This window comes from Silurus aristotelis (assembly GCF_946808225.1).
Source record: "Silurus aristotelis genome assembly, chromosome: 4".
In the NCBI taxonomy this organism is placed as follows: Eukaryota; Metazoa; Chordata; class Actinopteri; order Siluriformes; family Siluridae; genus Silurus; species Silurus aristotelis.
In genome coordinates this window covers 26,967,484-26,993,347 of record NC_139577.1, presented here as the reverse complement: position 1 = coordinate 26,993,347, position 25,864 = coordinate 26,967,484, and the positions used below count along the sequence as shown (strand labels likewise).

At 42.7% G+C, this 25,864-nt stretch overlaps 1 protein-coding gene across 7 annotated transcripts in view; it reads right to left on the bottom strand.

Moving 5' to 3' along the window:
* Nucleotides 1–25,864, bottom strand: part of htt (huntingtin) — a 65,004-nt gene that overhangs the window by 11,360 nt on the left and 27,780 nt on the right. For all 7 annotated transcript variants that reach the window (XM_083538566.1, XM_083538567.1, XM_083538569.1 and 4 more), the window contains 31 exons: nucleotides 19,391–19,515; nucleotides 19,147–19,257; nucleotides 18,622–18,699; nucleotides 18,293–18,516; nucleotides 18,132–18,210; nucleotides 17,320–17,481; nucleotides 16,652–16,707; nucleotides 14,326–14,474; nucleotides 14,084–14,220; nucleotides 13,886–14,002; nucleotides 13,669–13,791; nucleotides 13,080–13,330; nucleotides 12,851–12,993; nucleotides 12,535–12,745; nucleotides 12,207–12,348; nucleotides 11,284–11,463; nucleotides 10,801–10,977; nucleotides 9,519–9,595; nucleotides 9,114–9,252; nucleotides 7,612–7,734; nucleotides 7,207–7,423; nucleotides 5,799–5,944; nucleotides 4,863–5,040; nucleotides 4,675–4,770; nucleotides 4,380–4,564; nucleotides 3,223–3,349; nucleotides 3,030–3,133; nucleotides 2,786–2,940; nucleotides 873–1,012; nucleotides 702–784; nucleotides 473–603 (listed from right to left, as the gene is read on the bottom strand). In XM_083538566.1, the coding sequence (XP_083394692.1) occupies nucleotides 473–603; nucleotides 702–784; nucleotides 873–1,012; nucleotides 2,786–2,940; nucleotides 3,030–3,133; nucleotides 3,223–3,349; nucleotides 4,380–4,564; nucleotides 4,675–4,770; nucleotides 4,863–5,040; nucleotides 5,799–5,944; nucleotides 7,207–7,423; nucleotides 7,612–7,734; nucleotides 9,114–9,252; nucleotides 9,519–9,595; nucleotides 10,801–10,977; nucleotides 11,284–11,463; nucleotides 12,207–12,348; nucleotides 12,535–12,745; nucleotides 12,851–12,993; nucleotides 13,080–13,330; nucleotides 13,669–13,791; nucleotides 13,886–14,002; nucleotides 14,084–14,220; nucleotides 14,326–14,474; nucleotides 16,652–16,707; nucleotides 17,320–17,481; nucleotides 18,132–18,210; nucleotides 18,293–18,516; nucleotides 18,622–18,699; nucleotides 19,147–19,257; nucleotides 19,391–19,515 (4,366 nt within the window). The remainder of the gene's footprint in view (nucleotides 1–472; nucleotides 604–701; nucleotides 785–872; nucleotides 1,013–2,785; nucleotides 2,941–3,029; nucleotides 3,134–3,222; nucleotides 3,350–4,379; nucleotides 4,565–4,674; nucleotides 4,771–4,862; nucleotides 5,041–5,798; nucleotides 5,945–7,206; nucleotides 7,424–7,611; nucleotides 7,735–9,113; nucleotides 9,253–9,518; nucleotides 9,596–10,800; nucleotides 10,978–11,283; nucleotides 11,464–12,206; nucleotides 12,349–12,534; nucleotides 12,746–12,850; nucleotides 12,994–13,079; nucleotides 13,331–13,668; nucleotides 13,792–13,885; nucleotides 14,003–14,083; nucleotides 14,221–14,325; nucleotides 14,475–16,651; nucleotides 16,708–17,319; nucleotides 17,482–18,131; nucleotides 18,211–18,292; nucleotides 18,517–18,621; nucleotides 18,700–19,146; nucleotides 19,258–19,390; nucleotides 19,516–25,864) is intronic.

Below are 25,864 nucleotides of genomic sequence, written 5' to 3'. Positions count from 1 at the left end.
TATTAATATATTTCATTATTTCAACATAAACCCCATAAAAACAATTCCCTATAAGTTTTTGGTCAGCAGTGCTATCCGCAAGAGACCGGGAAAATCAGAAAAACTAATTAGTTATGTGGCAAATGCAATTTCGCGATAAACCGGGGTCACGAGATTCCAACCGCTGTAAAGCGGGGATTACTGTACATACATACATACACACACGCACGCACGCACGCACACATATATATAAACATGAACCTTTCCCACTAGAGAAATGATCTGAGACAGTCGTTTGTATTTGTCAGGTTACTGCTTTATACTGAGCTTGTCTAATTTGCATTTCTTGACACTGTATCTTGCTGGTGTTCTAGCTGATATCAGTAACCCATACAGCACATGTACTTAGGAAAAAACAGTCACATGACACGTCGCTTGAAAATGTGAAACGAATTTTACAAATCATTCTGTGTGTGTCAGTATGATAACTCACCTGGAATTAATAGGAGATATCGGTGGTGAGGCAGTCGCAGGAGCATCAGTTTCATCTTCCTCATCATCACCCCACTCTTCCTCCCTCAGAGGAGTGATATTATTCCCCAACCACATAGAGTGAATAGATACCTACAGCAATCAGCATACAGGTTACACATGATCAGAGCGCCTTTAACAGATGGACCAGCTTTATAGTATCATTGCTAGTTTGTCCTGCTTTCTCTAACCTGGCCCAGTTTATAATCCATGTTGCCCAGTTCTCTCTCGGTGTTGATCTGCAGGAGGAGTTTCTCGTGACTGATTAAAGTGCCTGCGCAAAACAGAACAAAACAAAGCAAAGTTTGGAAACATGCTCATATAAAGATCTGAACACTTGGCTGTACAGGACCGATTGTTACCTGCTGACGATGAGGACAGAGATGGCACCGGGTCCCAGGCTTGGTAAGGAAAGTGTGTGGCTATATTGTCTCTCTTGGACACCATGGCCTGAATCTCTTTCTCCACTACACCTCGGATTACACTCAGTTTACGCCCAAATCTGGAGGGGAAAAATTTTAAAGATACCGATAGCTAGGATCATACATGGCGATAACTGATTAAACACATGATTTTTCAAATAGATACTGTATTAAAAAAAACAAACCAAACATAACACTCAATGTACAATAATACTGAACTTAATTACAAAAAAAAGAACTGAATCATGAAAATGTGCTAAATGAAATAAAAAAATTATAAATGAATAAATATTGAAGAAAATAAAAGGACGTGTTCAAATAAAAAAAAAGTAATTCAAATAAATAAAAAGTTACATGCAAAATGAATAATAAAAAAAAAAAATTAAAACACAATTTCAAATAAACAGCGCATTCTAGTACTGTATAAAGCAACCCGGAAAAACTACCAACGTGGATTTTTGTGCCGATCAATCTGCAAAACAGAGGACCTCTAATAATAATAATATAAGGGGTGATATTAAATTAACAAAAATTAATTAACTTATAATTAGGATTAAGATTGATAATTAATTAATATTATTTATTACTTACAAATGAATAATAATTGAACTTCCTTATTACCAATAAAGTACTGACTGTACTGGAGGGTCTAGCTTTATTATTATGAATATATACTCTCTATCTCTATATTTCTAGGTGGGTACATCACTAGCACAGGGAAAAAGCAGATTTTGCATCTGGGCTTACAATTTGCTTTTTTGCGATTTGTACGATTAAACATAAGCTTTGACGCACCTCAATGTTGGAAAATAAAGATCATATCAGTGGAGGTACAGTTTTTTATTAGATGGTTTCTTTAATCTGCATGCATAACTGGTGATCGTTTCAGAACCAGGAACACAGCTATGTGAAAACCCTAACAAATAAGTGTGGTTTGTAGCTTGTAGCTGAGTGCTGTCATGTTATACTTCTACTTATACAGTAATCTCAGATTTAAATAAATCAACAGAGAAATAGACTAGTCGAAATTGAATACCATCTTTTATATTTGCTGCAATATGGAAAAAGCAGTAAAGGGTAGAAATGTTAAGCAACGACTTAGCTGCCAACATGCAGCCCAACAGTTACACTATCTTTTGAATTCATGTTATTGCAATAAAAAAGCTAACTATGTAACTCTTACTTGCTTAATAATATTTAATGATCTAAGTCATTTTAGGTTTCAGGGTTGTTCCAAAAATCACACTAAAGACAGCACATACGAGCGCGTATCAAAAAGTTGAGACCAATAGTGATAACTAGTGCTATTCTGACCACGTCATAGACAGCAAGTTGGAACAAAGAGCAAACATAAAATTCTGTGTGGAACTGCTTCAAGAGCGGAAGAACATCACTGGAAGACGACAAGAGATCAGGAAGACCTCAAACCCTTAAAATGCAGAAACCATTCAGCAACTTGTGCATGATGATCGTTGGAGAACAATCAGCATGATCTCATTTCTGCCCCCACCCCACTCGCCAGACTTGGCTCCTCTCCCCGAAGATGAAGATCCGGCTTAAAGCTCACCGGTTTGAGACCATTGCACTTTGGAGATCCAGCGTGAATCACAAAAGGTGCTTGACGAGCTTAGAAAAGAAGACTTCCAGGACACATTCCAGAAGTGGCAGTGGCACCGTATTTTTGTGTGAGGGGACTATTTTGGTGATGGTGTGTAAACTTAAATAAATAAAAGACCGCAAAACTTTCTGATACCACCTGCAGGTCAATAACTGAGCAAATTCCCCCCTGCTGTCCGCATCTTTTGTTCAATACTTTGAAAGTTTAACCTCAACCCTTGCAAATGGAAACGCACCTGGTGTCTAAAGCTTTGAGGCTCTTGTTGCGTGGCTGCTGCTCCAGGCAGCTGACTGCAGGGTTCCCGGCTGTGGGCAGAGTCATGGCGCTCAGCACCAGGGAGGTGATGGCCTGCACTGCCAACACGTTTATCTGCGTCCGCTCCAGATCCTCCTAACACACGTAATTCATTTGGTCAATATAAAGGTTGGCCGGATCGCAATGGAATCGGGTGAAATAGCAAATAGTTTAAATGCCCTGACCTCTTGCTGAGTCTCCTCTTCTTGATCGATTGTGATTGGCTGGGTGACCAGCACCCCTAACAGAGTGGCCCAAGTCTCCTCAAACTGGGTCCTACTGCTCCAGCCTGTTCGAGGGATAAAAAAACACGCCGATCATAACATGAAATAAGTGTTTGGTACCATAAGTGTGTGATCAGAGCTGTCATTTTTGTACCGAGAACGTTTATGCGGTAGAGGAACTCTCTGAAGACGTCTTTCTCTTGTAGAAACTCGACAGGAATCTCAGGCAGTGCTGTGCCAAAATCCCCACCACGTCTGGGGGACCAGCCCAGCTTCCAGACCTACAACACACAAAAAAAAAAGGCCCAAATCTGATTCCTAACATACTACACAGTAGCAGTGAGAGTGACACTACTGACTTTGGGACACCTGACTGTGTGGTTCTTCCTCAAACTTCCCACAAAACAGTTGAAGACACAATTGTACAGGATTGTCTTTGGTTGCTGTAGCATGAACCGTTCCCATCGCTTAAGAGACGCAAACCTGTTCCAGCATTACAATGTCCCTGTGCACACAAAGCCAGCCCCATAAAGATATGGTTTTCAGTGGATCTCCCGCTAGAAAGCTCTGACCTCAACCCTATTGAACACTTTTGGGATGAATCAGAACGCTGACTGCGGTACTCTTGTGGCTGAATGGGCACAAATCTCTCTCTGCACAAATGTTACTCGACTTCATAGTTGCTCTAGTTGACGATGCATTTGTTACATTTGGAAATAAATGGTTTTAATGGTGTTTTATGAGATAACATTTTTATTGCAAAGGTGTAAACAAAACAAATGTAGCTACACCGATCAGGCATAACATTATGACCACCCTGCCTAATGTTGTTTTGGTTCCCTTTTGCTGCCAAAACAGTCCTGAGCCATTGAGCATTAACAGCATTAACTTATTCAGCAGTTTAAGATACAGAAGCTCTTCTGTTGGATCTGATCACATGGACCAGCCTTCGCATCAATGATCCTCGGACGCCTGTGACCCTGTCGCCGGTTCACCATTGTTCCTTCATTAAACGACTTTTGATAGATACTGACCATGGCAGACCAGGAACATCCCACAAGAGCTGCAGTTTTGGAGATGCTCTGATCCAGTTGTCTAGACGTCACAATTTGTCAAACTCTCAAATCCTTACGCTCACCCATTTTTCCTGCTTTTAACAAATCCACGTTGAGGACAAAATGTTCACTTGCTGCCTGATATATCACTCCCACTAACAGGTGCAATGATAAAGAAATAATCAGTGTCATTCACTTCATCTGTCATAACGTTATGCCTGATCGGTGTAAAAGCTGCCACACATATTTCACTCACTAGTGGTGGGATGCGTGTGTAGCTGTTCACAAGGGGCAGTCTGGCCAGACTGATAATGACGTTTCTAAGGGTTGGAGTAAGGAATGCTGGGATATTGCTGTTTCTGTTGTGCCCAAGAGCCAAAACACTCTGCAAGCTTTCCACTAACTCGGCCATGATCTCGCAACACTGCTGCTCACACAGGTCTGAAAAACACACACAAACACACACACAAAAATGATGATTTGGTCTTAATGCATGCACCAAAAGTATAGAATGATCAAATTATTCAATCGTAGGTACTGTAGAAACTCACTGCCTTTTCCCGAATCCACCTCGTCCTCTTCAGAGTCTCGGTTGGCATGCGTCTTTCTCTCAGGTCGTACCAGCTGGTCGCCTGGATAAACTGTGACTACAAGAAAACACATACAAATCAATCCGTTCACTTATATACAAGTAGTTACGTACATGTTTGAGGTTTTCCACTTTTCGACTCCAACATACCGGCGTAGATAATCAGGTGGATGCAGTGGATGATAGAGCAGGTGTGTGTGAGGTAGGTTTTAGAGGTAAAGTCCGTCCACACTGAAGGCTGCTGCAGAGCCAAACACAGGCAGGACACGCTCATCTGCACATCTACACTGAGACTTAACTGGTCCTGTAGCAAACGCCATGTCACCAGCTACAGACAGAAAGACAGTGTGTGTCAGGATGTCCAGAAATGTATTATTAGAGGGAATAATACTAACTTTGAATATTAACAATAAATACAGAACTGTAGGTTATAAATAGAGGTCGACCGTTACAGGTTTTTCTCTGGATATTTAGAAATCAGGGCAGCCGACTGCCGATATACAATGCCGATACTTTAAGCCGATTTTCTTTTTTTCTTCATCTCATAAAATCTAACAGTTAATTCATAAGAAGTGATACAGAAGATTGCGTTAACATTTATTGAACAACACAAGTCACAGGCAGCTTTCCGCAGAGCTAGCGCTTTGGTGTGGGTTTGGTGCGTCCCTACATTACCGTTTTCCTGGGAGGTTACCAGGTAGTTCCTCTTCAAAAAGTTAGCAGGAAAAGGGTGACATCACCAGATGTGCTTGCATATTAATTGGCCTAATTTGCAGAACGTTCGGCTGAAGGCGATTAATAAAATGGCCAAAATTTGTGCGGTGAATCGGTCGACCTCTAGACGTGATGATCGTCATTACACTTTCTGTTTATTAGGTTATCGATCTTAGAACATAACTACAAACCGAGTATCTACAAAACACTAGTAGTGTATCACAGTTAAAAATAGGGCTGTATCTACAGACACAACAAACACTATGTTGTTTTCTTACTATTATTTTGGGCCAGCTAAATATATTTTTTTATTATATTATTCAGAACTTTGGCAGCCCGTTAATTCGACACGCTTTTTGTGTGTATGTGTACCTCTATGACCAGGGTGTTGAAGGAGGTGATCAGATGCTCGGTGGCGGGAGGGATCTGTAGAGCCGAGGGCAGTTTGGGCAGCGAAAGGAGGTACCTGCTCAATGCATTGCACACGCTCATCACTTTCTGAAAAAAGCCCTCCTCACCTGCAGCACATAGGGAGACACATTTAATTGTAGTAAAATGCAATATATTAAATGCTGCTGTTGTTTTCGCAGTGGGCATTGAAGACATTTTCCAAAGTTTACATCAAATTAGCATAATGTATAATTAAAAAAAAAACCTGAGAAGCACATGCCAATTTCAGAGCACACATTAGTATAGAGCAGTGGTGGACAGTAAGGAAGTAAATGTAATTCGTTACTTTACTTAAGCAGATTTTTTTTTTTGCGTATCTGTACTTTACTGAAGTATTTCTATTTGGGGAGACTTTAACTGTACTACATTTCAAATATCTTACTTTTTACTACATTTTGGGAAATCAGCTGTTTTCCTTTATTTATGAGTGGATAAAAACTGGTCAAACACACAGCAGGACACCAATCAGGGTCGAGTGCACGAGCTTGATTGGTGCTTGGTGGTATCTACTTAGCAAGAACATACAGTTCAGCATCAGTTCAACAGCAACAGTCCAACAGCCGCTTTCTATACAAAAGGTTGTGAGCGCAATAAGTGTTACCAAATCCACTTTTCGCCTCCCGTGTTTCCACGTTGTGCACACGCAGGGCTCAGAGTTTACTTACAGGGCACTTTCTCCTGTCAAGTTTGTTTGTTTATAAATCACAACATTTTCATGCCACGTTTATAAATGAGACCCCTCTGGACGGGTTTAATATAGAAGATGCTGCAGAATAAAAAATGGAGGAACAGAGAGAAAACAGCGAGAGGTGAGGAGAAGATTCAGGCAAAAGAACGTAACAAAGTTTGGGATCATTTCAAACTAAAAGAAAGAAAACACCGTACAGTCCGTTAAACTTTTCTTTTTTTTTTTTCTTTTAGTTTTAAGTAATTTCAAGTCGTTGATTTTTATATTTTCATTTAGGATTATTTTTTTTACTTGTATATTTGCATTTTTGTACTTAAATGGGTTTAGTTTTCACAGAGACCCGTCTTATTTTCTCTTGTATATTTAGTGTTTCTCTTTAATGAAAAAATTTTTACTTCTTATCCGATTACTCGAATAATCGATAGACTAATCGGTAGAATACACGATTACTAAAATAAGCAATAGCTGCAGCCCTACTTCTATACTTAAGTACATTTCAAGGCAAATACTTCTGTGCTTTTACTCAATAACATGATTTGTGCACTTCATTCACTGTCATATATAATGACCCTTTGAACATTTGAAACTAAGGGAAATTAAGACCACATAGAAACAGGGCCGTTTAAAAGCTAGAACACTCACCATACACACTGCTGAGTGCGTTCCAGTACGAGGAGTCATTGTTGGGTTGTGATGAGAGGAGAAGTGGCTGATGAGGGGATGGAAGCAGTGCTGTGATGCTTGCCAACTGCTCAAAAATCACCTGGAGGGTGGTCTCAAAAAGAACCGCCCCCTGATCTCTGCATAGCCTCTGGAGGCCAACACTCAAACATGGAGCCAGCAGGCGTAGGTTGAAATCCTGCAACAGATAAAAGGATTGAAAGGGGCCTGGAACCAGTAATGAGGCACCAGAGATACTAGAGTACCCTATAATGTACTGTTTTTTTTTTTTTTTTATTAAGCTGTCAAGTTGTTCTTGGTCCTGTATGGTCAAGCTGAAACATGAGCTTCATCAATGTATTTCTTATGCAGGTTTATGATGAGTACCTTGGAGGACATGATGGTGATTAAGTCTGATTGGGGTAGTTTGGTGAGCAGGTCAGTCGTCTCATATAGAGATCCGTCACCTTTAACACAGCACTGAGATTTCACCAGAGAAACATACCATTCCTGTAAGACAGAAGTCATACACGCACTAAACATGTGATATTGGATTTACACAGGGAACACTTGGGACAAGCAGAAAGTCCAGATACACTTTGTTTCTCTGTAGGGATGCAAAGGGCGGGAACATTTCTGGGAAACTTTCCAACAGAACTTCATCTGGGGAATTTGGGAAATATTGGGGTTGGAAACTCGCCAGGAATTCACGTGAATTTAAGGAAATTCATTAGACATTTTTGGAAATGTATCATATTTTTCGCTTTGATTTAATCGTTAGTATAATATTGTTGCACAATCGCTTACGCATAGCACAAGGAAGTTTTAAACATAAATGCAGGTAATATTTATGTAATTTACATGAATACTCCCCAAAAGTGGTAGCCACAGTGACACTGCAGTAACTCTTTATACCACTGGAACTGTTGTGTATGTTTTTTAAGTTAAATCCATTTTGTTTTACGTGCCCAAAGTGCAAGATAGTGGCTAAACAAACTTGCAGTCTGCCACTTAATACGTTTCTGAGGAAACTCAGATTTTAACTATGCACGTAAAAAAGGATTGCATTCCGAACCCAAAGCCCTGTACTGAAAAATTACGGCATGAATACATGTACCGTTACACCCCTAATGTCATGTTATGGAGTAATACACAGTGCATGCAGAGGGTACAACTTCAATAGTCCTACAGCAAGTGTGCTGTGTGCACATGATTGATTAATGTGCAGGGAAGAATTTCTAATAAATCTGCATTTTTACCCAAAACATTTTCTTAACTACAATTCCTGTAATAGGTTGACCTGCAATTTTGAAAATTCCCAGTTTATTCCCATATTTTCCCATTTCAAGTTCTGCAACCCTATTCTTCTCAAAGCTATGTGTCAAATATTTTTTTCCCACTTTGCTAAAAAACTAAATATACAGTACTTTTATTTCACAACATTAAATAGTTATTTCCCACAACTATGAGGGAAATTTGCTCCTGTATTCCTTTACAGTATAATAGACATAACCAGTAAGCAGTGCTCTGTCCTGAACACACTCTGATGCTGCAAAACCTACTGACTGTTACACTTCACTGACAAGTAACTGACACTTCAGTCTATAAATGTTAAATAAACCTCTCCTTGAGGAAAGATTCACCATGTTAACAGGTTTATGTCTTTGTAAGATAATACATATTTGTTAGATTGGAAAGTCCACCCCTTATGTCCAGTTGTTGCTATAGAAACAATAATGTATTACAACGAATGCATTAACACCATTAAAAAAACCCATATATAAAGCAAGTTTAAACTATGGGATATAGTATTGCTGCTGGTTTAGAAAATTTATGAACAATAAGACCCAATATCAGATCAGTGTTATGAACCTTGTGATAAATCTCACCTTACTGGCCGTGACGCTCTCTGGGGCAGGTGGTGGATTCCCGTCCAGTGGGTGTAATGTAACAGGATGGGAAGGGCTTGTGGTTTCCTCTGCAACTGTAGCTCTAAACCTGTCCAACAGGGAGTAGAACCTCTGATGTCTGCATTGAGGGAAGAAAGAAAGAAGCCACCGGGTTGCTTATTAGGGATACATTTTATAAGGGATGAACTTATAAACACTAAGATATAAATTCAGATTTTTTAACCTATTTATTTCTGTAAACAATATCCGTCGTTAAAAGCGCTACACAAATACAACTGAATTGAATTTTCACCTCTGTCTAGATCACACTCGTACCGAATCTATAATTAAGTGCTCATGTGGGTTTGAGCAAACAGCACAAGCAATCACAAAACGTAGAATTACCGCTGAGCTAGGCCACTGGTCTGGAGGTACTGCTGGATCCTGTCCAGCTCCTCCACTGGCAGCTGAGCGATGCTATTCTACAGAGGGGTGAAAAAATGCAAGAAATTGTTTTCACACAAATAAATATGAGTCATCTGTTAGAGCTCATAAACCCATTATTAGTAAACATTAGTCATTAGTGCAGAACATTAACCACTTTGTTCAGACTGCAAGCCTACATTCTCAAGTCCAAGACGAGAACAAACTCAGCTTCATTTGGAAATTCATGACATTATTGTTAACACTGTTGGGCTACAACCTAAAATTATACTGAATCGTGAAAAACTTTACTGTGATTCACTTCCATAGAGGCAGAGTATAGAGATAAGGAGGTGAGCCAGCTGGTCTCACTGAAAAATTTAAGTGCTGCTGCATCACTGTTTTTAAGTTTGGGGTGGAGGTTTGGTACAAGATTTCGTATCCAAGGACATTCTGAGATCGCATTCAGATCAGGTACTTTTTGAAAATTAAATTGTTCATTGAACTGGAAAAAAAAGACAGCAAAATCTAGCCGGAGTGTGGCGCTCGGTGCTAAAGTAACAAAAATGCAAAATATTATGCGATTGGATATGAAACTTTATGAGAAATTGGGTCGCAGCCTGTTTAGACTGAGGTTACCTTGCCATCTGTACAGGATCTGTACATATGGACCCGTACCCTCATTTAACATATTGCTATTTTAGTAAATAGGCCACTTATGCACTTCTGGTTAGATGCTTACTGCATTTCATCGGCTCTGTACATGTACATTGCACAATGTCAAAGTTGAATCTAATCTATTATAACCTAATCTAATCGAATCGAATCTCAGAACCACACTGACATGAAAGTGGTGTCAATATTTTAAATGAGGAAGGGGTAGTTCAGTGGTTAAGATGTTGGACTTCCGATCAGAAGTTTGTGAGTTCAAATCCCACCACCACTAAGCTGCCACTTCTGGACCATTAAACAAGGCCCTTAACCCTCAACTGCTCACTTGTATGAGATAATTGCTCTGTAGCTCTGAATAAAGGCATCAGCCAGATGCCATAAATGTCACATTTTAAGGAACTTTTTTGTGGTAATACACAAGCGTACAAACGCACATCACGTGCTGATTACGGAACAAATGTTTGCATCAAGAACGCAGAATATGACAATTTGATTGATATAATTCTAAACTTGCTTCCCGACAAATTGCTTCGACTATTCCAAAATATGAACGAATAATTTCCGATCTTGTGTATGATTTCAGGTGTATGACCTGTAAAGTCTCGGCGAGCAGCATTTCCACTCGTCTGCAGGCGAGCGTGTCCACCATGCGGGCCAGCACACGGAAGGGTGTGTTCAACAACTTGTCGACATAAAGCATGAGCAGAGCTCCAGACTGACTCAGGTGAATTCCCTCCAGACACTGCAGAGTCTTCTTCAGCATCACCGGCTACATAGAAAGAAGAGAGAGAGAGAGCGAGAGCGAGAGCGAGAGAGAGAGCGAGAGAGAGAGAGAGAGAGAGAGAGAGAGAGAGAGAGAGAGAGAGAGAGAGAGAGAGAGAGAGAGAGAGAATGTGAAAGAGAGAAACAGAAAGACAAAAGGACAGACAGGGAAAAGCTTATTAGTAAAGATGTTTTGGAGCACAGAAGAAAACTCACTACCAAAGTGAACAGATGAGGATTAGACTAAGTCACTGATTGTGAGGTGTGTGTGTGTGTGTGTGTGTGTGTGAGAGAGAGAGAAAGAGAGACGTACAGTAGAAAGATTGTCACAGCGAGACTGGATGGCCTGAATAAAGAGGCCGCTGGCTGCAGAATTGCGATGCACTGCACTGATGAAGTCCTGCACGGGTGGTTCATGCGACAGACTGATCAAATCCCTCACATGGTTCACCGTCAGCCATGTCAGATGCTCTGAATCATGCAGGTTCTGACACTAAGATACACCAGAAAAGGTGGGTTAACATGTGGGTTAGATTTCAATAGACTGTAAGTGAGACAATAAAAATTTTTGACTACTCCAAAATATATCCAATTTATCCAGCTGACTGATGGAACTACCGACAAGAATCCATACCGATAGTTTTTCCGGCTTCCGATCCGCTGCTGTTACGAAAGCGGCATTCTAGATGTGAATCTCTGACGCTATGTGCTGTATGTTTTTACACAAGAAAATGTGTGCTGCACGTTGAGCGCTATATTATTAATAACATACTTATATCAATTAATAAATATAAAAACTTTTTTTCCTTTTTATAATAAAGTTCTGTACTATTTTACATGAAGTTTTTTTTTATCTAGTATCCATATTAAAAACTATCGGTTGATTAATCGGTTATCGGTAAGTAAAATCCAACCTAGTTATCTGTATCGGTAAAATCCACTCTCAGTCGACCTCTAGTGGTAAGTACCTTTAATTTTTAAACCCTGGTGTGTTTTCTTTGAGTATTTTCAATATTAGATGCAAACAAAAGACAACATTTGTGTGGAAGGTGTTCCACACACTGCTTTCTGAAAACCCTCTTCAAAGTGTGGACTGAGAAAATGAAGGCTTTGCCACAAAAGAACTGCAAAGTAAATAAACGGCAGACAGAAATGACGCAGGTCGAAGCGTCAAATGGACCCGGATTAGTGATGACGTGGTCTTAAACTGGAAGCCTCAAGTCAAATCATTCTCACCACATAGTCGCAGAAGAGAATGAGCGCTCCTCTGCGAACAATCTCTCTGTTACACATGGCTTGATTTCCCTCAGGCTTTTGATCCTCGTCCTCTCCAGACAAGTGAGGGCTTAGCAACTTAGTGCTGGATAAACTGTGCCTCCTAAAGACAAACAAGGATAGAAAAGCTATTGTTAACTCAAAGATAATTTGGATTTGGACCCATAATTGAACAAAGCTTGCTCAATTTGTTTTGCCTCACATTAATCTTAACATTAGAAATTAATCCAAATTATTATTCTGAACTGAATTAAAATTGAAATGAACTGGATGTGAAAGATCATCGTACCTGGGGGTTTGGTGCACTTCGGACCACCAGGTGTAGTTAGTATAGTTGACGATAAGGAGCACCTGGCACCAGAGCAGCACCAGTGAGGGGTGTGTCGTGATGAGCTGCACCACCAGACCGTTAAGCACTTCCAGAGTGTAGAAATTTCCCCCCTCTACCCCCTCCACCTTAAGCAGCCGGCTGCCTGCAGCCGTGATGCGCCGGAACATTCCTGTAGGATGCAGCACAAAATGAAAGCGACAAATCTTGCAACTCAAATACCAAAAGAGAAATTGAAAAAAAGGTGATTAAGACTTGTTATGAACTCGTTATAAACCTGATTTGAAAATGTGGATGAGACACATGAGGAGCGTGCCCAGCTGCTGGCAGTAGAAAGTGTGTTGCTGTTCAGTCATATCCACTTTCACCTGCTTACTGGAGATTTCATCCAACAACACACCTACTAACTGCAGAAGGAATCTGAGCGAGGCGCAGAGAAAAAGAGATAAAGAAATGTTATTTTTAAACAGGCTACAAAATAAAGCTCTTTGTTAAAGTAAACTCACCTGGCGAATGTCTCTTCAGGCAGGAAGTGCTGAGTCTCCCCATTGGTCTCTAAATCTGCATCCGGCAGGTCAACTGGAGACGGAAAATCGTTGTCGTGGAGACGGCAGATGGCAAAACAAGACAGAAGATACGGAGACAGAGACAGCTCTTGGACTCGACACAGAATGATGTCCTCTGTTGACTGGGAGATCAAGACACGCAATATGGCCAGAATCCCAGACACCCAGAGTTGCACAGTGCCAACTGATACCTACAGCAAAGGGCAAAGGATAGTCATGAATACGGACAAAGCTCAGCTCAGCTTAGGTAATGACGAGTGAAATAAGGGTAAAAAAGTACCACTGAACTTGGCCATAAAATCTATAGATGACAATCAGTCAGTCGGTCAAAAAATCATTAATTCAGTCAGTCAGTCAAAAAATCATTTATTCAAAAAATCTGTCTGTCTGTCTGTCTGTCTGTCTGTCTGTCTGTCTGTCTGTCTGTCTGTCTGTCTGTCTGTCTGTCTGTCTGTCTGTCTGTCTGTCTGTCTGTCTGTCTGTCTGTCTGTCTGTCTGTCTGTAATATGGTTATTTGTAGCACTCTGACCATTGTAGAAGGTGTGACAAACATGCTCTTCAGCAGCATGTCCACTGGTCTCAATGAAGATGGTGCCACAGTCTCAAAGAGAGTGTTCAGCACTCCCAGTGCCTCAGGGGAATCCAGGTGCATCTGTAACAAACCCACAAAACACATCCACTCTTCACAGATGTGTCACTGGGAAAAAATTACTGGACAATTGCACTGTCGAGCATCAATATCTTACCTGCTGTTTACCAATCATGGGCAGGATTACGTCAGCAATCTGCCGAGACAGCCGTTTCCATTTATCTTCATTCTCCTTATGACACTGCTGCAGGACCAGGATAAACATCTCCAACACCTACACACACAATTCTTTTATCAAAAGAGTTCAGCACCTCACAGTAGTACATAAAGCAGACACTGGAGATTGGAGTGCTACCTGGTGGTGCTGTATAAGGCGCAGCAGCATGGACACCACCACCTCTTTCTGAGTCTCCAGCTCTTTGCCGGCATCAGCCTTATTGGAGCCTCGCAGCACGAAAAGATCGTGCACTATAGGCTGTAGAGCAGGAACCGCTGAAAAAGTAAAGAGTTCAAATCAACTTCAGCATCCTGAATTCCGTTCATTAATAATTTAGCACTGTGGGTCGTGTGGTGTGTTTCAAGACAGGCATCGCATACCGTGGGTGACCGCTTTTCTGCCACTAGCCATGATGCCGTCACACAGCTGAATAATCTTTGGAATGCTGATGATCTGCTTGGAGTGATAACGCTCATAGGAAAGGAGCACCAGAAAAAAGAAAATATTGGGAATGATTGCCTCAGAATCCCTGTAACAAAGAGAGCGAAAGAAAGAAATGAGGTACCAGAGTAAAAGTAATCCAGAGAATCTGTGTGAAATCAGACACAAACATTTTCTTTATGGGAAATGGTGTAATCCAAAAATAAATAAATAAATAAATAAATAAATAAATAAATAAATAAATAAATATATAAATAAATATATAAATATATATATATATATATATATATATATATATATATATATATATATATATATATATATATATATATATATACACATACATACATACATACATACAGTGAGGAAAATAAGTATTTGAACACACTGCTATTTTGCAAGTTCTCCCACTTAGAAATCATGGAGGGGTCTGAAATTGTCATCGTAGGTGCATGTCCACTGTGAGAGACATAATCTAAAAAAAGAAATCCAGAAATCACAATATATGATTTTTAAACTATTTATTTGTATGATACAGCTGCAAATAAGTATTTGAACACCTGTCTATCAGCTAGAATTCTGACCCTCAAAGACCTGTAAGTCTGCCTTTAAAATGTCCACCTCCACCACATTTATTATCCTAAATTAGATGCACCTGTTTGAGGTCGTTAGCTGCATAAAGACACCTGTCCACCCCATACAATCAGTAAGAATCCAACCACTAACATGGCCAAGACCAAAGAGCTGTCCAAAGACACTAGAGACAAAATTGTACACCTCCACAAGGCTGGAAAGGGCTACGGGGAAACTTGCTTGGCAGCTTGGTGAAAAAAGGGTCACTGTTGGAGCAATCATTAGAAAATGGAAGAAGCTAAACATGACTGTCAATCTCCCTCGGACTGGGGCTCCATGCAAGATCTCACCTCGTGGGGTCTCAATGATCCTAAGGAAGGTGAGAAATCAGCCCAGAACTACACGGGAGGAGCTGGTCAATGACCTAAAAAGAGCTGGGACCACCGTTTCCAAGGTTACTGTTGGTAATACACTACGACGTCATGGTTTGAAATCATGCATAGCACGGAAGGTTCCCCTGCTTAAACCAGCACATGTCCAGGCACGTCTTAAGTTTGCCAATGACCATTTGGATGATCCAGAGGAGACATGGGAGCAAGTCATGTGGTCAGATGAGACCAAAATAGAACTTTTGGGTCATAATTCCAATAAACGTGTTTGGAGGAAGAAGAATGATGAGTACCATCCCAAAAACACCATCCCTACTGTGAGGCATGGGGGTGGTAGCATCATGCTTTGGGGGTGTTTTTCTGCACATGGGACAGGGCGACTGCACTGTATTAAGGAGAGGATGACCGGGGCCATGTATTGCGAGATTTTGGGGAACAACCTCCTTCCCTCAGTTAGAGCACTGAAGATGGGTCGAGGCTGGGTCTTCCAACATGACAATGACCCGAAGCACACAGCCAGGATAACCAAGGAGTGGCTCTGTAAGAAGCATATCAAGGTTCTGGCGTGGCCTAGCCAGTCTCCAGACATTAACCCAATAGAGAATCTTTGGAGGGAGCTCAAACTCCGTGTTTCTCAGCGACAGGCCAGAAACCTGACTGATCTAGAGAAGATCTGTGTGGAGGAGTGGGCCAAAATTCCTACTGCAGTGTGTGCAAACCTGGTGAAAAACTACAGGAAACGTTTGACCTCTGTAATTGCAAACAAAGGCTACTGTACCAAATATTAACATTGACATTATTTGCAGCTGTATCATACAAATAAATAGTTTAAAAATCATATATTGTGATTTCTGGATTTTTTTTTTTTAGATTATGTCTCTCACAGTGGACATGCACCTACGATGACAATTTCAGACCCCTCCATGATTTCTAAATGGGAGAACTTGCAAAATAGCAGGGTGTTCAAATACTTATTTTCCTCACTGTGTGTGTGTGTGTGTATATATATATATATATATATATATATATATATTTATATAAAAAAATTGAAGCTTTACATACAGTAGTTAGAAGAAAGTACAGATCACTGCTGACAGTTATACACCGACCAGAAATAACAATATGACATTATAACATTAGGACTGGTGAAGTGAATGACACATTTTAAACATTTTGTCCTCAAAGTTGACGTGTTAAAAGCAGGAAAAATGGGCGAGCGTAAGGATGTGAGGAAATTGGACAAGGGCCAAATTGTGATGATGATAGGTGTATATTTCAGCATTTTTTCACCAGCACAACTTACCTGAACTGCCCCACCTCAATATATTCAAACTGCTTCAGCACAAAACCAATGAAAACCTGAAACACACAATTCGGCACATGTTAAAATGATTGTCTTTATTTCTGACCATAATTGTCCTTATGTTTGAAATATGATTGGTGCTTCTTTTATTATTGTACTTGAGACTAATATTATTAGGCACACGCTCGGCCTAAATTAGAGCCGACCACTATGAAAACATGGTCTGCAAAACAGGGAGGTGGTGGATAAGTGGTTAAGGCATTGGACGTTGGATCCGAAGATCAAGAGTTCAAATCCCAGCCACAACAAGCTGCCACACTCCTGGTCACATAGCTGTATACATGAGATAGATTCAAGTCGCTCTGAATAAATGATCTAAAGGTAAAGATTGTGAATGGATTGTTAAAAAGCAACACAAAACCAATAATAAACTCACTTCTTTTGTTTATAATCACATGATTGTATTATACAACATTATATAATTGCATGATATTTTCTTGTTTTTGTATAAGTTAATAAATGTCATTTGAGTCAACGGCGAATATATTTGGGGAATATAAGTGGAAAACTGTGTATACCACGTTCATTAACACACTAGTGGATCTGAAACTGTGATCTGATAGAAATGCTTCAGCTCGATGATAAAGCTGTGTGTGTGTGTGTCTCACCTGGTCAGAATCGAGCAGACAGTAGTTGACTCGAAGCTGCACTAGCTGAGCGAGCAGGTCCAGCACTTGCCTCTGCAGCGCCACGCACGTGCTGGTGGTGTACTGCTTCAGTGCTTTGATCACCAGCGGCTCGAAAAGACGGATGTGATTGTGGATGGCATTCTAAAACACATGATGTTTATACAACATACAAATACAACAGTATTTACAACCAAGTAGTCCGTACTTACACCCTGATCACTCTGTACAGTGTCTTTAACTTTTAGATAACAATAAGGATACTTAATAACCGTGATTTCTCTCTCTCTCTCTCTCTCTCTCTCTCTCTCCTTCTCTCTTGCTCTTTGTCGAATTAAACATGCTCCTGTTTGTTGAAGTCTTTTTTATCCATTTTTGTTTCAGTTTGAATGCCTTTTATTTTCCTTAATATTTATTCATATAATTTATATATTGATCATTTCAATAAGTGCATTTTCATGATTCAGTAGTGTTTTTATTTTTTGCTATAAAGTTACACACTATTTTACATGGAATGTTATGTTTGTTAAATCCAGTATTCATTTTATTAACTATCGCTTGATTAATCGGTTATAGGCAAGTACGATATTGGTAAAAATCTACCTCTCATTTATTAAATTATTTTTTGCAATTTGTTGCCACATTATAAGGCTGATTAAATAGCAGCATGTATGTATATATGCAGTGTGTGTGTATGTACAAGCTTTAAGAGAATCCCCCCAGAAACTGATCAAAATTAGACAACACTGAAAGCTGAAAACCGAGATACTTTTACAATCTTTGAGCTTCTTTACCTTGTCTCCTCGATGTCGTGTTACATTTGTGATGCTTGACCTCTGCTGATTGGACACTTTCTGCATTACATCAAACCACCTGCAGGAGTGCAAAACTGATGATCTTACCTAAAGTGCTGAGAATGCGATTGAAATCCTAACATGTATGTGTCTCAACTCACCCCGATGCGTCTTGCTCGTTTTCGGCTTGTACCATGTTTCTTAAACTAGCATCTGCGAGAGCCTGGGTGAAGTGTGTATACGGTGCCATGAAGCAATAATGATAGAGGCCTGGTCGCAGACTGGACGAGCCCAGACGGAGAGCCTTCCCCTGGGAGCGGCACGGGTATGAGGAAGTCCCATCGTACTGGGAGGCTAGGTTCGTCCCAAACAAGGTTTTAAGCAGCTGAAGGAGAAACATGAAAGAAAAGAAAAAATCAGCCGACAACTACAGTGCTATTATATGTTACAGATGAATGTATGAGTGTGACAGTGTGAGCATGTGACACACCTGTTGGACACACACTGTAGCCAGAGTGGGTTCCCGTGAGAAACAAGACTTTAGATAACCCAGGATTTCCTCCACACACTGAATACAAAACACAGATGTTAAACTCGCATTCTTTAATTTCACGCATTAATTAATTTCACTTTTACCACAACAATTTGCCAACTTAACTGATTTATTTATCAAATGACAATACATTTTATCCATTTACAGTTACATCTAACGTTGCCCAAGTTCTTGCAAACACTGATGTAATAACAGCTCAGACATTCCTCGTATTATTTTTTAGAAACCAATAAGACCAAGATGTAACTAGAAACCAAGATGTAGCTTGTCATGTGACCTGTAAAAGCAATTCCACAAACTTTCCAAAATCAAGCTTCATATTATGGCACACTGACAATGGAGACTCGTTCTATTTATGTATGTTCTAACAAAAATAAAAAATCCAAATTTTTCCAAATTTTACAAATTTTACAAATTTTTGTAATCCAAGTAATTACAAAAGCATCACACATTCGGTCATACTTTGCCAATGTCATGCAGGGTAGCCAGCTCCAACAGCTGGGACAGAACGTCCAGCGCAGACCGCAGAAAGCCGCCAAATTTCTCACTGTTGTTGTGAAGGTCGAGTGTTACCTTAAAAAGACCCACAAAGTCAGACATTACAGACTACCCGTTACAAGACCTTTCTTTCTTTACAATGAAGTCCTTTTGAGGTCATATAACCTTCAGATTAATTAACTGGAAACCATACTCTAAGCTGTCTTACTTTATAGTTGGCGTGAGTGGCCTTGAGCACGTCGTAAAGCTTCAGATAAGGAGGCAAGTGATAAAAGCTGCCCACAGAAGTGGACTTGCTCGCTGGAGCTGCTCCTGTGCTGTCCGCCGTTCTGCCTGTGGAAAAACAGTGGAGAAACCAAACGCTCAAAACAAGACTTTCTTTATATTTCTGACATGTTAAAGACGTTTGCAAATTAGAAAATCATATTAACGGTTCTCTTTCAAACATTCGTTCGGTATTTCACTATGGGAATCGCCTCGGGTGTGACCAATCCTGGAAGCATCAATCACACCACGTCTGTCGGCTGACAGACCAATCACGACAGTGATGCGGGGGTCCCGCCTCCCTATATACACCGCTGCTGGCGGTCCCTGCCTCATTCTCGTTCTCTTCCCTGTGAAGATCCTTTTAGGAAGCTATCCTCAGCAGATCCTCTGGGGGCGGTCGCTTAAACTGTTCACAGACAGGCCGTTAAGGTACGTCTCCGAGAGCGGCTGCTTCTTGAGGAGAATATCCACTGTCAAAGCGGATTTTCCCTTCTGCTGTTTCTTTCCTTATTTTCTTTTCACATCGCGTCAAGCGAGTATTAGAATATAGTTTGAGACCGGTTTCGAGAAGCATGCCGTGGTGATCTCGTCGTTTCCTTTTTTACCTCCGTTATGGCGACTGCGAGTTCATCCGGGTGCACGGCGGGGAAAGTTCAATCCCGACCGTGTGCATGCGGGTCTACGATCTCGGCAAAAGACTCTCATCCCCTGTGCATCGTGTGCTTAGGAGTTTGGCACGCTCAAACCGTGCTCGCTAACCCCGAGTGCTGCCCGCACTGCGCTCTTTTCCCTGTCAAGGGTTCGGGAGCGCCGCCTGCGAGTCGCGGCCGCGAATAAAGGGGGACCCATGTCTCTCTCAGCTGCCCGCAGAGAGGGACGAAGCTGCTTTGCAAGCACAGTGCAGCTGGGGAGAGTTGATGGACGAGGATTCTCCTGTCCTTCCTTCACTCTTCGTAACTAACTCTCTACCGGATAACAAGGGTGAGGGAGAGGAAGATGATGAGGTCGCTCATTTTTTGGAGGAAGATATGGAGGACGACGAGGAGGATGCTATTCTTCCTCCTGATCTTCTCTTCAGGCCTGGAAGTGCTACGGGCCCTTTCCATCGAATGGCCATCTCAGCAGGTGCATCAGGACGCTGAGAGGGATTTATATGATTGGAAGAGGCTGCCATCGCGCACTTCCCCAGTTAAGCAGCTTATTCCTGCTGTACCGGCGTGTGTCACAGAAATGCGTCGTTTTTGGGACAAGCCCATCTCGCATAGAGTGCCCGTTAAGGGTTTCTCTAGACTGGAGGTGCATGATATGGAGGCTTTGGGGATGTACAACCCCCCCCCCCCAGAGCTGTCAGTGGCTAGCCACCTCCACCCGAATCGACGAGCTGCTCTATCCTCCTCCTCCCCTTCTCTGCCAGGACGTACAGAAAGGCTGTCCGCCTCCCTTTTCCAGAAGATCTACCGCTCCTCGGCCCTGGCGGTTAGAGCTCTGAATGCCACCTCAATGCTCACGGCTTACCAGGCAGAGAGTTATTGGAGGAAATGGGGAGGCAGATTGATGCTGGGTCACCAGATTCAGCCTTGTGGGAAGAAATCTGCGTCATTGCGGATCTCAACCTACGTTCTTCTAGAGGAGCGGTCCAGAGCTGCAGCCGCAGCATGGGCCTCGCTGTGGTAGGTGAAAGAGCCCTGTGGTTGGGGTTGACGGGCTTATCGGAGAGGGAGAAGGTGGAGTTTCTTGATGCCCCGATAGAGACCGAAAGCCCTTTTCGGGGCTGCGGTGGCGAATATGCGCCAGCAATGCGACCTTCGCGAGAAGGACGGTGAAGCATTTGAGGCATGCCTCCCAAGAAAGCCTCCTGCTCGCCCTCCCCAACCCACACGTTCATATTTCGCCCCTGCGCCCAGGGAGAGACAGCCTGGTTTCGGGGCCCCTAGGCAACCCCCACCCCAGCAGTCAATGCGCGGGGAGGCTCGCCAGAAACAGCCCCAGCCCAGGATCAAGACCTCTTTTGCAGCGGCAGCTGCTAGGCATCGCCCAGCGGACCCTCAGGGAGGGAAGAAAAGGCGGGCGACCTAACCTGTGGTCTGATTTTGGGTCAAAAGAGAGGTGGCAGCACTCTCGGAGTTTCTGTAGCACCCCTCGACTCATCTCAGGAGTCTTGTCCTCCCCCTCCAGCGAAAAGGCGTTGGGGAGCGTTTCAAAGACTGTGTTCGACGAACAAGTTTGCTCCGGTTGGAGTGTTGCCACTAGTTCCCCCAGGGCCCGGAAAGTTACTTCTCCCCTCTCCACCTGCGGGGTTATGCAAGAGAGAGAGCAGAATGTTCCATGTTCGTTCAAAAATATTAAAGATTTGTTCTGTGCATCCAGGCCGTGGGCCGAGGGCACAGATGTGTGTAATAAAGGGAAAAGTGAAAAAATCCACACACACAATAAAAGAACTCGAATCAGAGTTGCAACCCCCGGCTCCGCCGCCAGATGGTGCCGCCGCGCCGTCTGTAAGCGAGAGCCACAGAGGTCCGCTCTCTGCTCGCGCGGAGAGTTGGCGCGCATGCGCAGATTATCATTGGGTGTATTCCACAATACAGCGGGGATATCGCCTGCAGTTTGCCGTGAGACCACCGCTTTTCGGCGGCGTGATTTGGTCGACAGCAGAGGGCGAATCGGCTCAGGTTTTGGAGGACGAAATAACCTCCTTACTGAGCAAAGGGGTAATTCGATCGGTGCCACCAGAAGACAGCCTGCTCGGCTTTTATTCCCGGTACTTTGTCGTTCCCAAGAAAGGGGGGGGTCTCCGTCCCATTCTGGATTTACAGGACCTCAACGAACACCTCAGAAAGTACAAGTTCAAGATGCTCACATTGAAAGCTTTGTACAGTGTTATTCGTCCCAGAGACTGGTTTACGTCAGTGGATCTGAAGGACGCGTATTACCACATAAGCATTTATCCGGCACACAGGAAATTCCTACGCTTTGCCTATCAGGGCACAGCCTACGAATATTTGGCGGTTCCATTCGGGCTAGCTCTAGCTCCGCGGATCTTTACCAAATGTGTCGAAGCTGCACTGTTTTCGTTGAGAACGACGGGTTTAAGAGTGTCAGCGTATTTGGACAATCTCCTCCTCTGCGCTCTGTCACGGCAGCAAACGGAGGTGGAAACGGGTGTGCTTCTGTCTCACCTGACTGGCTTAGGTTTCAGAATAAACGAGACAAAAAGCTGCAGAGGAAATAATATACCTGGGTCTCAGATTGAACTCAGACCTGTATCAGGCTTTTCTATTAAAAGAGCGCATCAGGTCGAGTCACAGTTGTCTCTCTCTTTTTCAGAGAGGAAGGACAGTTCCATTCAGACTCTGTTTACGCCTGCTGGGGCTGATGGCTTCGTCACTGTCTGTCATACCGCTGGGACTGTTGCGAATGAGAGAGTTTCAGTGCTGGGTTACGGCACAGCGCTTATGTCTGAAGCGCCACCTCAATCGCAGGGTGATGGTGACATCACTGTGCTTACGCGCTCTCCATCACTGGAAAAATCGCGTTTTTCTCGAGTCGGGAACCCCGCTGGGGGTTGTTTCCCTGAGAAAAGTAGTGACGACGGCTGCGTCACTCGCAGGTTGGGGTGCGGTCTGCGAAGGCAGGATGGCCAAAGGGAAATGTCCCATTTCTCTTCGGTGCGCGCACATAAACTTTCTGAGCTGTTAACGGTGTTTCTAGCTTTGAAACATTTCGTGCAGTTTCTTCGGAGTCACCACGTATTGGTCAGATCAAACAACACGACAGCGGTGGCGTACATAAATCGCCAGGGCGGAACGCACTCTCCTCTCCACCGTCTAGCGCGAGATCTCATGGTGTGGGGCATGAAGCATTTCCTGTCGCTGCGAGCGACTCATGTGCCAGGAGTGCTGAATGCGGGGGCGGATCTCTTGTCCAGGGGAAATCCCCTGTACGGGGAGTGGTCTCTCCATCCTCAGGTGGTGAACCTGTTATGGGAGAGATTCGGCCGGGCCACCTTAGATCGAAAACACTCATTGCCCCTCTGTTCTTTTCTCTGGCGAGAAACGGTGCACCTATGGGTGTGGAAGCGTTAGCCCACCCGTGGCCAAACGTTCTGCTTTACGCCTTTCCTCCACTAAGTCTGATCGTGCCGACACTACAAAAAGTAAGAGAAGGCGGTCACTCTGTCATACTGGTCGCTCCGAACTGGCCAGGGAAAGTGTGGCTGACGGAGATATTCCAACTCCTGCACGATTGACCCTGGCCTCTCCCGTTGCGCAGGGATCTCCTCTCGCAAGCGCGCGGAGAGATTTTTCGCCCGACACCGGACAGAGTGGCTCTCTGGGCCTGGCCCGTGAAAGGATGAATCTTAGTGTCACTGGTTTGCCTCCGAGGGTGATTGAGACGATTCAGAATGCGAGAGCAGCTTCGACGCGCTCTGCATATGATAGGAAATGGAATGTGTTTGAACTATGGTGTGCTCAGAGACATATCGTCCCTTTTTACTGTTCTGTGGCAGATGTGTTGTGCTTTTTGCAGGAACTTTTGGATAAGGGCAGGGCTTTTTCAACCGTTAAGGTTTATCTCGCCGCTGTTTCTGCATGCCACGTAGGGATTGACGCTAATACTATCGGTCATCACCCGCTCGTGTGCAGGTTTATGAAGGGGGCGCGGCGCCTGAGCACGTTCTCAAAGCCGCTGACAAATTTCTCGTGAGTGGCTCTCAAGACTAATCCGGCTTTTATCCCTAAGGTGAGCGAGTCAGCTTTCGCCTGCAGACAGGTAGATTTAATGGCTTTTCATCCGCCTCCTTTTTTCTCAGCGGAGGAGGAGCGGCTTCACTGTCTGTGTCCTGTCCGTGCGTTACGTCACTATGTTGACAGGACGAAGGGATTGAGACGGAGTAATCAGCGGTTTGTTTCATGGGCTGATTCCCGTGAGGGAAGTCCCGTTTCCCGGCAGCGCCTGTTCCATTGGCTCGTGGAGGCTATTATAATGAGTTATAATAGCGTGGGTCCTAACCCTCCGGAAGGACTGAGGGCTCATAGTACCCGAGACTTGGCCGCTTCGTGGGCGCTTTTTAAGGGTGTTTTGATTCAGGACATCTGTGCGGCAGCATGCTGGGCTTCGCCGCACACTTTTGTCCGTTTTTATAGGCTGGATGTCACGGCGCCTTCGCTGGCTCATTCCGTCCTGAGTGTGTAATACATATATTGTATGTGTGTATATGTATGTATGTATATATTATATATTATATATATATATATATATATATATATATATATATATATATATATATATATATATATATATATATATGTATATATATATATATATATATATATATATATATATATATATATATATAATGACAAGGGATGATGGTAACATCGTGAATCGGTTGTTTGTCATTTCTCTCACTTTCCACTCTCTTGAGTGAGAGGGGTTATCTCTTTTTATCACATCACTGAGTTGGTTGACACCTGTTTCGGACAGCATATCTGCAATACGGGAGATGTCTATATCCCATAGTGAGATCCCGAACGAATGTTTGAAAGAGAACTTTAGGTTACTTACGTAACCCCGGTTCTCTGATAACAGGAGTGAGGTATCTCACCACACTTCCCTCTTTGCAATGCACGGAGAAGAGATATGTGAGAATGAGGCAGGGAACGTCAGCAGCGGTGTACAGTGCCTTGCGAAAGTATTCGGCCCCCTTGAACTTTGCAACCTTTTGCCACATTTCAGGCTTCAAACAAAGATATAAAACTGTATTTTTTGTGAAGAATCAACACAAAATTATTTTGCACGCCCAATTTTTCAGTTTTTTATTTGTTAAAAAACTGAAAAATTGGGCGTGCAAAATTATTCAGCCTCTTTACTTTCAGTGGAGCAAACTCTCTCCAGAAGTTCAGTGAGGAAGTTCTCTGAATGATCCAATGTTGACCTAAATGACTAATGATGATAAATAGAATCCACCTGTGTGTAATCAAGTCTCTGTATAAATGCACCTGCACTGTGATAGTCTCAGAGGTCCGTTTAAAGCGCAGAGAGCATCATGAAGAACAAGGAACACACCAGGCAGGTCCGAGATACTGTTGTGGAGAAGTTTAAAGCCGGATTTGAATACAAAAAGATTTCCCAAGCTTTAAACATCCCAAGGAGCACTGTGCAAGCGATAATATTGAAATGGAAGGAGTATCAGACCACTGCAATTCTACCAAGACCTGGCCGTCCCTCTAAACTTTCAGCTCATACAAGGAGAAGACTGATCAGAGATGCAGCCAAGAGGCCCATGATCACTCTGGATGAACTGCAGAGATCTACAGCTGAGGTGGGAGACTCTGTCCATAGGACAACAATCAGTCGTATACTGCACAAATCTGGCCTTTATGGAAGAGTGGCAAGAAGAAAGCCATTACTTAAA